This window comes from Teleopsis dalmanni, chromosome 1 (genome assembly GCF_002237135.1).
Source record: "Teleopsis dalmanni isolate 2A chromosome 1, ASM223713v2, whole genome shotgun sequence".
NCBI classification, from domain to species: Eukaryota; Metazoa; Arthropoda; class Insecta; order Diptera; family Diopsidae; genus Teleopsis; species Teleopsis dalmanni.
Window position 1 is genome coordinate 171928201 of NC_051846.1, and position 12744 is coordinate 171940944.

The window sequence follows — 12744 nt, forward strand, 5'->3', positions numbered from 1 at the left end:
CAACCTTTTGTTGGGTAATAAAGCAAAAAAAACATCTTTTGAGATATTTGTAGACACAGACTCGTACTTAAATCATGACTGTATCAAAAGAAAGTTCGCAACCATCAAAGCATGATCTGATATGTGAAAAGTCATTAAAAATCGCTGTAATAGACTTGAAGATGATATAAAAAAAAGATATTACGTTTCTATATATATAAAATTTGTTAAAATAGAATTAAAATGTATTGAAAAATTTCAAAATTTGCTCCATTGTACTTCTATTATTCAAGAAACACAATGCACTTAACAATTTCTATTTGGTACTCTGTGAACTTGTGTCTGCCAGGCAGAATTTTTGAATATTTTAAGGGAGTGGGCGCGGTTGAAACTTGCAAAACAATAGAAGATTTTATGTAAAAGATGCATGTTTGGAGACGTGTTGGCAAGATACGACAAAACTACTCGACAAAAACACTTAATGCTTTATATGTTCATACTACAAGTAGCAAAGAATAAATATAAATGTACTTTCTTTCAATTGATAACACAATGATATTCATTATTACCGTCAAACTAACAACCGCAGTTAACAATCATTAAAATTACATTCACAAAAACTTAAGAAAATTTACTTTAATTTAAAATAAATTTTTATAGTCTTGTAAGAAAAAAAATTAACCTTCTCTTTTATTAATACATTGCAGATGGAAGAAATAACCGAAGGCATAGAAACTATTGAGTTGGCAGTTAATGATGAACCATGTTTAATTTCAAATGGCACGAATTTAGATACAAACAATGTGTCGCACCTCAATTCAAATGCACATGAATCACTGCATGCATCTAATACTAATATTGCCCTGATGCCCATGTCTAGAATGTTATCGGTTTTACGCACAAGCATAGAACATACGAAATCTGATTACATTACTAATCGACGTCCCAGCGTTGACAGTATGTTACAGACGCAGCAATCACAGGCGTACATGCCAAGTCCCACGCATAAATCGCCATTGAATTTTAATGCTACACAAGCCTGCAGTCCTAGTGTCAGTGAACGACGTAATTCTGGTAGCGCAGTACGTCGCTCATCAATAACTACACCTGACAGCGGCATCGCTAGTCACACACACTCTGCACAATTTACGCAAACGTTAAGTCCTCATAAAAATATATTTTCACCTACACCTACACCTGCGGTTGTAAAAAGTTTTTCTGATAAATCTGTCAACTCTTCGCCAAAGCATATGGTTTCGTCGGTAACATCGCCGATTGAATCCATGAGTTTCATGACTAGAGAACATGTCTTAAAGCAGGAAATTGATCAGTTGCAGGAAAAACTTAAAGATACTGAAGAACGTTTACAGTCTTTGCGCATACAGCATGACTCTTTAGCGCAGTTGCACCGTGATTTGCGTGACAATAGTTCACATTTACAGGAGGAATCGGAAATGCTGAAGTTAGATGTGCAACACTTGACAGAATGTGCAAACGTTTTGCGTACGGAACTGAAAGCAGCGCGTAATGATCGCAGTGAAGCTTTGGAATTACAGAAAGCATTGCAAACAGAACTAGAAGAAACTCGACAAGACAAAAAACGTGCACAAGAACTGAAAGAAAAAGATACTAAAGTTATACAGGATTTGCAACGGCAATGTCGGGAAATGGAACGTATTTTGATGCGTAAACATCCTGACTCTGTTTCCGCATTGATAGGTGTGTCATTATTTAGTTGAAGATTGCTTGACTCTGTTTTTTACATATCATATCTTTTCTATTATAGTTGCTTCTAAAAATCCTGGAAAATGTACTAGCAACGATCAAGAGAATTTAAATAGTCGCAAACTATTGGAACAACGTATAGCACAATTGGAGGCAGATGCCAAAGCACAGGATCTCAAAGCACAACAAATACTGGCCAACGTACAAGCGCGCTTCAACTCAGTACAAGCAAAATATGAAACACATATTGCTGATTTAGAAACACAAGTCTTAAGGTAAGTTGTTCTACAATAATTTAAAAATTTATTTGTGTGTAAACGAATTCTTCTTCACATACATAATTGCAGTTTACAAGAAATCAACACAAAATTAAATGAAAAGATAGAATCTCAAGTGCGTACACTCGATTATTTTGTTTCGAAAAAATCTGAGCAGTACTACAATAATTCTACACAAACTGATGATATTAAAATTGTTGAAGAAGAGACAGAAAACACTAGTTCTACAGTGCGAGTAACTACGTCGGCCTGCACACAAACAGCCAACACAAAAACTTCTACACGAGATCATAGCACAAATACCATCGGCACCTCTAATCAGCATTCAGCAAGCTCCAGCAAAGAGACGAAATTCAAGCAATAATAAAGCCAATTTAAACAATGCTAGCAAGCCCAACTACGGATCTCAATGACTTGCGTCAAACGCCTGTTTCCTATCATGATCACCATTTTCAAATGTCTGCCTATACGCCGCTCAAAAAAGATGCACATCTTTTGGCCACATTAGCGGTATTCGTTGATTTGCCATTAAGAAAGCCATTAAGCGCTGACACGTTAACTTGATAGAATTGCAAAAAGACAAAAAAAGTTGAAAGGAAAAAGAGGTGAGTCAGATTCTATTTATTAATTTGTTTTTATATTTAAAATTTGCTACAGTTTTCGTTTTAAATTAAATTCATTTTCTCTTCATTTGCATTATAAAACGTAACAAAATAAAATTTTTTAAATATGCAAAATTTTAAACATTAAATACATTTTGTTTGTTAATAAAAACAACATAAACATCAAATTATCAAATCAAATTAGATAAAATATTTGATTAACTATTAAATATTTGAAAAGATTTCATTTCTTTAGTATACAGATTGTTTTAAATAATATAATTTATACATATAGTTTCGTTACCTACAATATGTGTGTTTGTATATGTATTTAGAAATAGATCTAGATTAGCGATGGTCATGCAGTGGCTCAATTCAATTATTCCGTTCCTCTATTGATATATTTGCAAATCACAATTATAAGCACTCCAGCAAGAACAACAATAATGATAATAACGTAAAACAACACTGGAACAGCGTTCCGTGGTTTATAATCATTTTTGCTTATTCATATGTATTTGTCTCTGTAATACCATTTATTATCCATCGTTATACAATTTCTGTGCTGATACACCTAATATGATTAAGCGTATGAAAAATAGTTACCAACATGTTTTAACAAAAGTAGAGCTATGATACGCAACTTGCAATGCAATGCTCATCCACAAGCATTAAAAATTTACGCAAATAACTACTGTTCCAAGTAACAATCAAAAGTAGAAATAATAGGGGGAATCTGTAGCAAATACTAAAATCCGTTTTGGTGTTATGAATTTTGAATATGAGTAGGTATATAATTTTGTATTTATTGTGAATATTGTTGTACTGCCCCTTTAACATATTTCTGTGCCCACCACTGATCTAGAAAGTATTATCCGTTTATAATAAAGAATATTGTACTATTATCGCTTTCTAGCTTATTTACTATAGTCATTTGTTTTAATAGATATTAATTTCATTAAAGCATTAAATTTAAAATCTATAGTATAGACATCTATTATAAAATATGTAGTTTCCGTAACAAAACAGTTAATAGTAAACTTCAATTTACGTTCTTGCAAATATTGGTAAAAAGTATAGATTATAACATTTTTATTTAGAGTTCATATTTAAGGTTACTGTGATATCGAATATCGTTAAAAAAATTTTTCGTTGATACATCGAATACACGATATATAGATTAAATTTAATCGAAGATGGAACTTTTACAAATCAAAAGATCCATCAAGTGATATTTAAATGAAAGATCCAAGACGGATCTGTTACAAATAAAAAAAAACCCGTCAGGTGATACATAAGTAAAAGTTTTAACTTTGAAAACTCCTACATATAACGATATCAAATCGAAGGTACATTTGTTACTTGCAAATCAATTGACATCTTTATGAATGCAGATGAAGTTGTAAACTATAATATTGAGTTGTTAATTATTGTTAATCAAATTATTAGACTTAATTTTTAAAATAATTAAAATAATAGAACATAGCGATTATATTATCTACGAAAATTAGTCGTCAAACAGCACTTTGGATTAGATATCACAAGGAATCCCTAAGCTGAGTGAGTTGATTAAATAGACCTCATTAATATGATCTTAGATTAGATATTAGAGGTTATTTCAGCAGCAACTGGTTATCCATCTAAAACCACTTATATATTAAGACGACCAAGGTTGATGATTCACCTAAATAAATTTGATGAACTGATTTAATTCAATGAAAGATAGAGAGAGGTTTTTGATTATAGTAAAAATATCTATTTGTAAATTATTCTTTCCGTATGAAAAAGAAATTTATTTCAAATTGAAAATGGGACGATAGTGACAAAAAAATTGATATCCTATGAAATTTTTTTATATTTTAGTCAAATGAGTTCTTGGTACGTTTCAGATATTGCCACATATCCATCATCAGTGAGATTTGGAAGTATTTATTAGTCTTATTGTAATTTTAGACTTTAAATGTCAGAAACTTAATCCACAAAGCGCTTGTACTTGCTGTGTTATATAATGGGTGTTTTTTTAACTGCATAAGAACTATCGATATCGATAATTTTGGTTTGACAGCTGAGAATATTAAACTGTTAAGACATTTTAGCTTAGTAATGTTTGGAAATTCATTATAAATCGATTAACACTAGAAGAACGTTTCCAGATTGTGAAAATTTATTTTGAAAGAAATTAATGTGTTCGCAAAGATCATATCGAAGAATTGTGTTTAGTGATGAAGCTCATTTCTAGTTAAATGTCTATGTCAATAAGCAAAATTGCCCTATATGGAGTGAAGATAATCCTCAAGCCGTTAACGAATCACCATTACATCCATTACAATTGACTTCTTGGTGCGGTTTACACGCTGACGGCATTATCAGTCCGTTTTTTTTGTTTTTGTTCCAGAAATTAATCAGTTAAGTACCGACAACATTTCGCATTTGGTCTCAACAAGCCGACGACGGCGCAACTTCCCATTTTTAATAATCAATTAATTGCGATATCAATTTAGAATCAACTTTATTTCCAGAAGTGATCCTGTTATCTGGCCCCCTCGTTCGTATGATTAAACGCCTCTCAATTACTTTTTATGGGGCTATGTTAAGTTATTGGTTTATGCCAACAAACCAGTAACTCTTGAAGCAATAAAAGCCAATGTTCATGTCACCATTGACGCAATAGAGACACATTTATTGCAGAAAATAGTCAAAAATAGAACTGATCGAATGGACTATGTAACTTGTATCTATGGCGGACATATGTCGGAAATAATATTCAAAAAATAAATGTTATGAGAAATTATTTACCAGATTATAATAAGAAAAATTTCATTTTCACAATATATTTGTCTTGTGTTATGACTTTGAGTTCTTATGCAGCTAAAAAAACAATCGATATAAAAACTAACACATAAATCACAGCTATATAAATTAACTATTACTAAATTAACAAAAAAAATTTTTTTTTGTAAGAATTAACACTATTATTTATAGACTACATGTTGGCACACTTACTTTAGACTGCTTGCAATCTGATCTCTTGTGTAAAAGGGAGTTTGTATTTATAGGAGACGAAAAAACATTTGTTCAAAGATCTATTTAACAAACGCTAATGGACATACTTCGTACGAAAAAAGAAATCATTGTAAATTGTTTTTTTTTTTATCAAGATCTAACACTATTATTTATAGAATATATGTTGGTACACTTACTTTATAGACCGCTTGCAATCTGTTCTCTTGTGTATAAGGGAGTTTGTATTTATAGGAGACGAAAAAACATTTGTTTAAAGATCTATGTAACAGAAGCTAATGGGCATACTAAGAAACCTGGAGGCTATATTAGTAACATTGCAGATATAAGAGCGGGCATGTCTTTAACTGGTTTTCACTGTAGTTGGATTTCTTACCACTATTTTTGATTCAGTGCCAGAATTAAAGAGAAAAATACACTCCTACAACTAAAACATTAAAATGGAAATTAAATGGAAAAGCCTATATCACACTTTACCTATTAAACACAACTTTCTGTAGATAATCGATTAAGGCGCCAATTCATTATCTCTTAATTGAAACATTAATTTAATTTATTTATATTAAAAGCTCATATATTTTTTTTTACAAAAACATATTGTATCATTTTCGCACACATCATAATTTATTACTTTATATTTAAAAACAACAACAACAACAACAACAACAACAGCAGCAGCAACAATAATAATAACAATAACAATTTCATGTTTTTTGTTTTTGTAGCAATTAACGATTTATAGTTTCAATTTCGTTAAGTGTGTAATTTCTTAAATACCCGATAGGGATAGAGCCTCTCATACAAATGCGCATTTACGGCCGGTTCAAACATGGTTTCAAGTGATTTACGGACTTTCTCTGCGCAAGTGGTGAAGGCACGTACAAATGGGGCATCGATTACTGCTGGTACAAAATGTTCATATCAATAAAAATTAATCACTAACTGACTTGACTGAATATGCTTTGACAATCCGAGCTTGTCTCGCGAAGTGATTTTGTTTGTAGCCGTTATCAGTGCGAACCAATCCATTGGAGGTGGAGTGTGTAGGGTGTGTGAATGTGTGAATATGTGAATATGTGAAGATTTGAAGAAGTGTGAGTGATGGCATGTGTAGCTCGGTTTTTTATATGATAATCGGGCATTTAACTGATAATGTTTTGCTATCACGTAGAAACGCACCTACGATACGTGTCGCATTCCGAATACGCCGCCAACTTAGTGACGTTATGTCACTGGATAGTCGTTCAATTGATCATCTTTCCAATGGTTTTTTTTTTCTTCGTATGCTTACTTCTTCACTTTTTTCTATTGTACCTTTCTTTTTAAACTATTTTAGGTTTGTCGCAGTGCTTCTTAAAAATATTTCCAACATTTAATTGTGGCAGCAAGAAAACTGAAACTGAAAGCGAAAGTCGAACTTTTGTATTTTTTAAGCTTTAATTAATGATCGTTACTAATTTTATAAAAAATTATGCATTTACAATGCGATTAAATTAAATTATGTAACATTATTAATTTGTAGAAATTAGCTATAAATTTATTTGTTTATTTTTTTTATTTTTTTTATTTTTTTTAATTTTTTTATTTTTTTTATTTTATATTATGTAATAAATTTTTTTTCTTATTTGTGTTGCCTAGTTTATTATGATAATTAAAAAAATTTAAATATTACAACATTAAAATTCTTGTTATAATATTTGAGATAATTTATTATTATAATTTTAGTCTTGTGCATATAAGATAATGTCAATGTCATTGTCTAGCGTACTCACAATGTAGGTTAAACATGCTTGAAATTTATTCCTCGCGGGGATCTTAGTCGATTGTAGTCCACTGTAAGAACACTTTATTGTTAAACAGACCAGTTTATTATAATCTCTGTAGTATAATTAACAATAAGCAATTATTTTGTTTAGCTACTACGGAGTACATGGATTATGTGCAGTGATATACGAATATACACATATGGTATTTATGTGTACTGGTTCAAATTAAGTGTTTATTTCAAGAAGGTTCTCGGTAAATTTTCTTCTTAACCTTGCAAAGAAAAAAGTCTCAGTCGAAAACCAATTACAAGTAGGTCTGGATAATTATAAAGTCGGTTTTGTTTTTTTAAGAATTTTGACTTTTATTTTGAACGTTATTTTTAGTATATTTATACACATATTACCCCAAATTCACTTTTGCCTTCATCAGGAAGGAAATTAAATAATTATGTTTTCAATTGTCATTGTGCTTCTTAATTATGAATGTTGAACTATTGCATCTATCTAAGTCTCACGTGACTGTAGTTTACAATTTCAAAGAGGCTTTAAATCACTATTACAAATCTGAAGCATATTGTTTAATAACAACCTAATACTTCAACTTACGATTTAAATTAAGTTTCGTGGTTTAAGGCCTAAAATATTGCAGTGATCAAACTAGCATTGTTCTTTCAGACGAATTTACTCTTCAAGTAAATTTACTCTTCAAGTATTTTGTCTCAACAATGAGACGAGAGGAGTCAAGGTCGTCTGTATTGTCCTAGGTATAACATTTCTATTGAAACGCCAATGTGACTACTTGTTATTAATTTAAACTTTGCTGTTTATTTAAATATAATATTGTTAACATGAATCTTTTATTAAGACTAAATTGAAATACAATAAAATGATTAAGCACAAAATGCATTGACAAATGAATGATGTTGCCAGATTGATATATTTGTTCCTTGTTAATTTAACACAACAAATATAATATAATAGTTAAATCGATGAAATCTAATCTGATTAAATCTGATGAGTTCGCAAGTCTTTTATTCGCAGAATAATATTATCAAGGGACTTGGATTATAATCAATAGATAAGACTACAAATGTGTCTATTAATGTGTCTTTAGTGAGTGGTCCCATAATGCTGCTTTTAGGTATTTTAACTATTATGCAAAAAAGTTGTTTACGTTCTCATATTTAATTAAAAAGTTCTGCGAAGAGTGACACAATTTCAGAAATATGTGGCAATTCAATGGTTTGAATTAATTAAGTTTAATATGAAGCCTTTGATGCCATATCCGACTTAACGTCTGTGAAATGATTTAAAATCCTATAAAACATACTAAACTAAACTAAACTTCTAAGTCAGCGTTTAATTCATATTTGGCAGATACGAGTTCAACCTTTGGTACTGGCAGTCTTAAAAATTGATTCAGGAAAAATTCAATATAAGAAATAATTTCAAGACCTCTGATGATGGGTAATTTAACAATATTCAAAACTGTATATTCAAGATATATATATTCAAGATATGTATATTCAAGATGTATGGTCAGCCAAAAATTCAATTAATTAAAATAATATAAAAGAATTTTTGTTGTTGTAATTCACTACTTTTCGAAACCTCTCTAACAAATACAATAGTTTCTATTATGTAAAATAGTCACTAACGTCATAACTGACGTTAAATAACAATAAAATAATATAAGTTTTAAAATTGTGGCCCTCGAGAAATTGGTCTATCTCTATTAAGCTACATTGTATTTGAAATATTGGAAAAAGCTGTTAAGAATATTGAAATCAATCGATATATCTCCTTTATCTTATTATTTATAATTATTACCAATTATCACTATTGGTGTATTAGAAAGAGCTTTTAAGATGTTCGAAATTTATTGAAATGCTTTGTTGAATTGCAATCGGATACTACCTTTTATATATATTAATTAACATCATTATTGGTTCTGCGATTCATTTCGAAACCTGATGTAATCTACCAGATTCTATCGTTTATCTGTAGTAATCGCCGTCATTTTTGGTTCTGGGATTCATTTCAAAATCTGACCTTTTGTAAACTACCGTTCCATTTGTTTATATTTCTTTTAAAATTAAACTATAATTTTTTAAAATTTTTAAATAAATTTAAAGTATAATTGTTTGTGTATATAAATAAGCTTATGTCATAGTGTAATTAATACTTAACTCTAGTTTTAATGGCATGATAAATAATGCTATAGCTTGTTAAATTTTGAATAATTCTTTCAATTGATTTTCTGAACATTATTAAAATTCTGTGTATATATATGTATTAGCAAAATCAGAAATTAAATCTGAAACGCATATTTCATTAACTGCTTCTTTATTAGGTTAGATCTTTATGTAAGTTATAAAGTAATGAGCTAACTTTATTACAGTACTGACCGGTACCCTGAACGCTGATCCTACATCTATCAGCAAACGATTACTACTAACAAAAGGAAAGTGGTTTTGTACTTGTTGAATCCGAAAGCTTTTTCTGTGCTGCAAAAACGATCAACAAACAAACATATAGTGGATCTTATAATACATATATATATATACATTAATAATACTTTTTGAAAGTGCTTAAAATCATTCATGATAGGTCAGTTTCTGTTTCAGTACAAATGAACATTGATGTTGTCTTCCGAATTTCATACAATATAAAACAAATACTTCACTGCGCTACTTTTATTATCATAATTATTATCATGACAATAATTATTATCATTATCATAATTGTATAAAAATTTTTAACAATTTATTTAAATTTATTTAAAAACAAAAATTTTAAAATTGCTTTCATTAATTGGCTGCTCTTCTTTTAGCACTTAAATCAGACAAACCACACAGCACGCCTAGTACACTTTCAAGACGTCATTACGATGCATCGCATAATGCAGATCAAACTCCAGCAAACACCGAGAGTCAAGCACTTAAGGAAGCACAAAATAAGATAAAACTACTGGAAGCGGATTACAAGACGCTGCATGACAAGCGTCTGCAAGATGTAAGTAAAGCATAATCGAATTGATATTAAAAACAACAAATTTATGATACTCAGATAGACATTTTAATTCACACTTTTACGCTTTTACAGCTGAAATCTCTTCAAACTGCCCATGAACGTGAACTCGCCTCATGTCACGAAACCGTACGCATTTTACAGCAGCGCTTAAATGAACGTGATGAAGCCTTCGCACTACAGAAACGCCGTAAAATGCCCGTGGATTATTATGCGCTGAAAGCTAAGGTATTTGAGCCACTCAATAGCAAAGCCATTCAAAGATAGTTTTTGACATTTTAATTATGTTAAATTTTAGTTGAAGTGACAATTTATTTTCTGTTTACTTGCCTTTTAATTGAAGTTTTAATTGTACAAGTTTAATGATCTCTTTTATTTTGTTTATGCAACAATCCAAAAAATTTTTTTATCTTATACAATACCGAAGAGACATCATTTTTTTGAATATATTTTTGTTATAAATTATTAAATCTTGTTAATTGAGAAAACAACATATTGTATAATATTCAATAACATAAAAATATTATGTAATTTTAATGGTTTCTAATAAAAAAAAAACTAAGTAAACTACTTGAAAACTATTTAGCTGATGTAATACAAATTATAATTAAAATATTTGACATGTGTTATAAAAATAAAATGTAACAGCCTTTTAAGTAGACTGAATAATTAAAAGAGTACAAAAAAAAGTGTGTAAAAATATCTAACACACAGGGTTCAAACAACCCAAATCACTTATTAGTACCTATAACAATAAGAGATACCAGGATTGTATAAACTTATCAAAAGAAAAACTTAGAATCATCACAGAAATCCTAACAGGGCACTGTAGACTAAAATACCACCTTACAAAACTGGTTATACTTACGGATACAAACTGTAGATTCTGTGAAGAGTATAAGGAATCGGGCACACATTAGCTGTTTGAATACCCTGCACTAATGCACATACGAAAAAGGCTCCTAGGAATGTATATTCTTACGGAAGAGGCAATAAAACTCTGTAAAAAACCATGTGGTTATTAAGTCCTTAACTACCGATTTTTGCAAAATCGATGCTGGTTACAAAACGTCATATAATTTTGAACGTAATGTCGATATATTTATCAGCTAACTTCATAAATGATAAGATACCTGGTAGTAAGGACATTTCTGTCAATTCTAGTGTCGATAAGCTGGCATGAAGTGTCACAAGGCTTCTTTTAAAATCAATTTTTTGGATATTCGTTTCCTATTAGCAACAATTAAACTGGCTATAGCAGTTTATATGATATAGCCTATTAGTCTTTTTTCGAAATAATATGAAACTGATTATCGTAATACCTTCCTTTGTAGCTCTCCAATACAATATCTGTGCAGGAGATAGAATTGATTATAGAATTCTATCAATAATATGTATTGTAACTATGACTCAGAGGCATTTAAAAAAATAGTTAGAGGGATAGTTAGAAAAATAGTAACCATTAATTAAAGCCATACGTTGTAGGTTAGAAAAGGAGAAGAAAAAAGTCAAAAGGTACCATTAATTAAAACTGTTTTAAAGGTATGTTAATTAAATCTTTTCGAAAGCAAACAAAAATCAAGTAGAGAGCTGTAGCTCGCTATTAATATTTTAGGGTATTAACTATTAAGAGTTAACTTTTACGTATAGAAGTACAGAAGAAAGTATAGACTCCTTTTCACTGCACTAATGGGGTCGGTGTTAACTCCTGTATTTAAAATCTTTTTACTATCCACTAACTGACTAGTGCTCTATAACTTAATTAGGATTGCAAAGATATTTCAGAAATTAGAAATGTTGGTTCTTATATACATTATTTTATTGATATATCAAATATTTGATATATATCAAATAAAATGCAAATGAAAATTGTCAATAATTTTGTGAAAGAAAATCACTTAATACTTTAGAAGATTTTTCGATGGGATATGTAAACTATGGAGCTGTTCAATATATTAAAAAAAAAGAAACGTACAAGTATATAAAAAATTTCACCGTTATTATTTAATATGTGAAAAATATAAATTTATTAAATAAATTTATTTATTGAAGGTATCATCACTGGAGCGACGTCATTCAGAACGAGAAGAGCGTCTACATATGCTTGTAGAAGCATTAAGTAAAGGACGTTTAAATGGTGCATTGGAGGAAATGATTGCCGATAACAATAATAAATAAATTATTTTAATTTAATTTAGTTTTTATGAAAATAAAAATTAATTTTATTATTTTAATTATATTCAAATAATATTTTTATTTAATATATGAAAAAAAATATGTGTTCATTGTGAAAATATAAAAATTAATGTGTTTTTAACTATTCGTTTATAACAATATGTTTAT

General features: G+C 29.7%; 1 protein-coding gene across 1 annotated transcript; it reads left to right on the top strand.

Annotated features, from left to right (window-relative positions):
* The first annotated feature begins 74 nt into the window (after positions 1-74).
* Positions 75-12579, top strand: LOC119666715 (centrosomal protein of 162 kDa-like). The gene is made up of 9 exons (XM_038075997.1): positions 75-146; positions 687-1698; positions 1766-1979; positions 2052-2320; positions 2371-2536; positions 4448-4509; positions 10205-10386; positions 10477-10629; positions 12454-12579. The coding sequence occupies exons 1-9, from the start codon at positions 75-77 to the stop codon at positions 12577-12579; spliced, it is 2256 nt and encodes a 751-aa protein (XP_037931925.1).
* Positions 12580-12744: the final 165 nt, after the last annotated feature.

What these genes read in the sequence shown, in the direction of transcription:
- LOC119666715 (XM_038075997.1), top strand. Translation starts at nt 75, where the DNA reads ATGACTGTATCAAAAGAAAGTTCGCAACCATCAAAGCATGATCTGATA. An exon ending in AAGCCATTAAGCGCTGACAC is followed by an intron (nt 2,537 to 4,447) that starts GTTAACTTGATA and finishes TTTATATTTTAG; the next exon opens with TCAAATGAGTTCTTGGTACG. An exon ending in ATGACAAGCGTCTGCAAGAT is followed by an intron (nt 10,387 to 10,476) that starts GTAAGTAAAGCA and finishes ACGCTTTTACAG; the next exon opens with CTGAAATCTCTTCAAACTGC.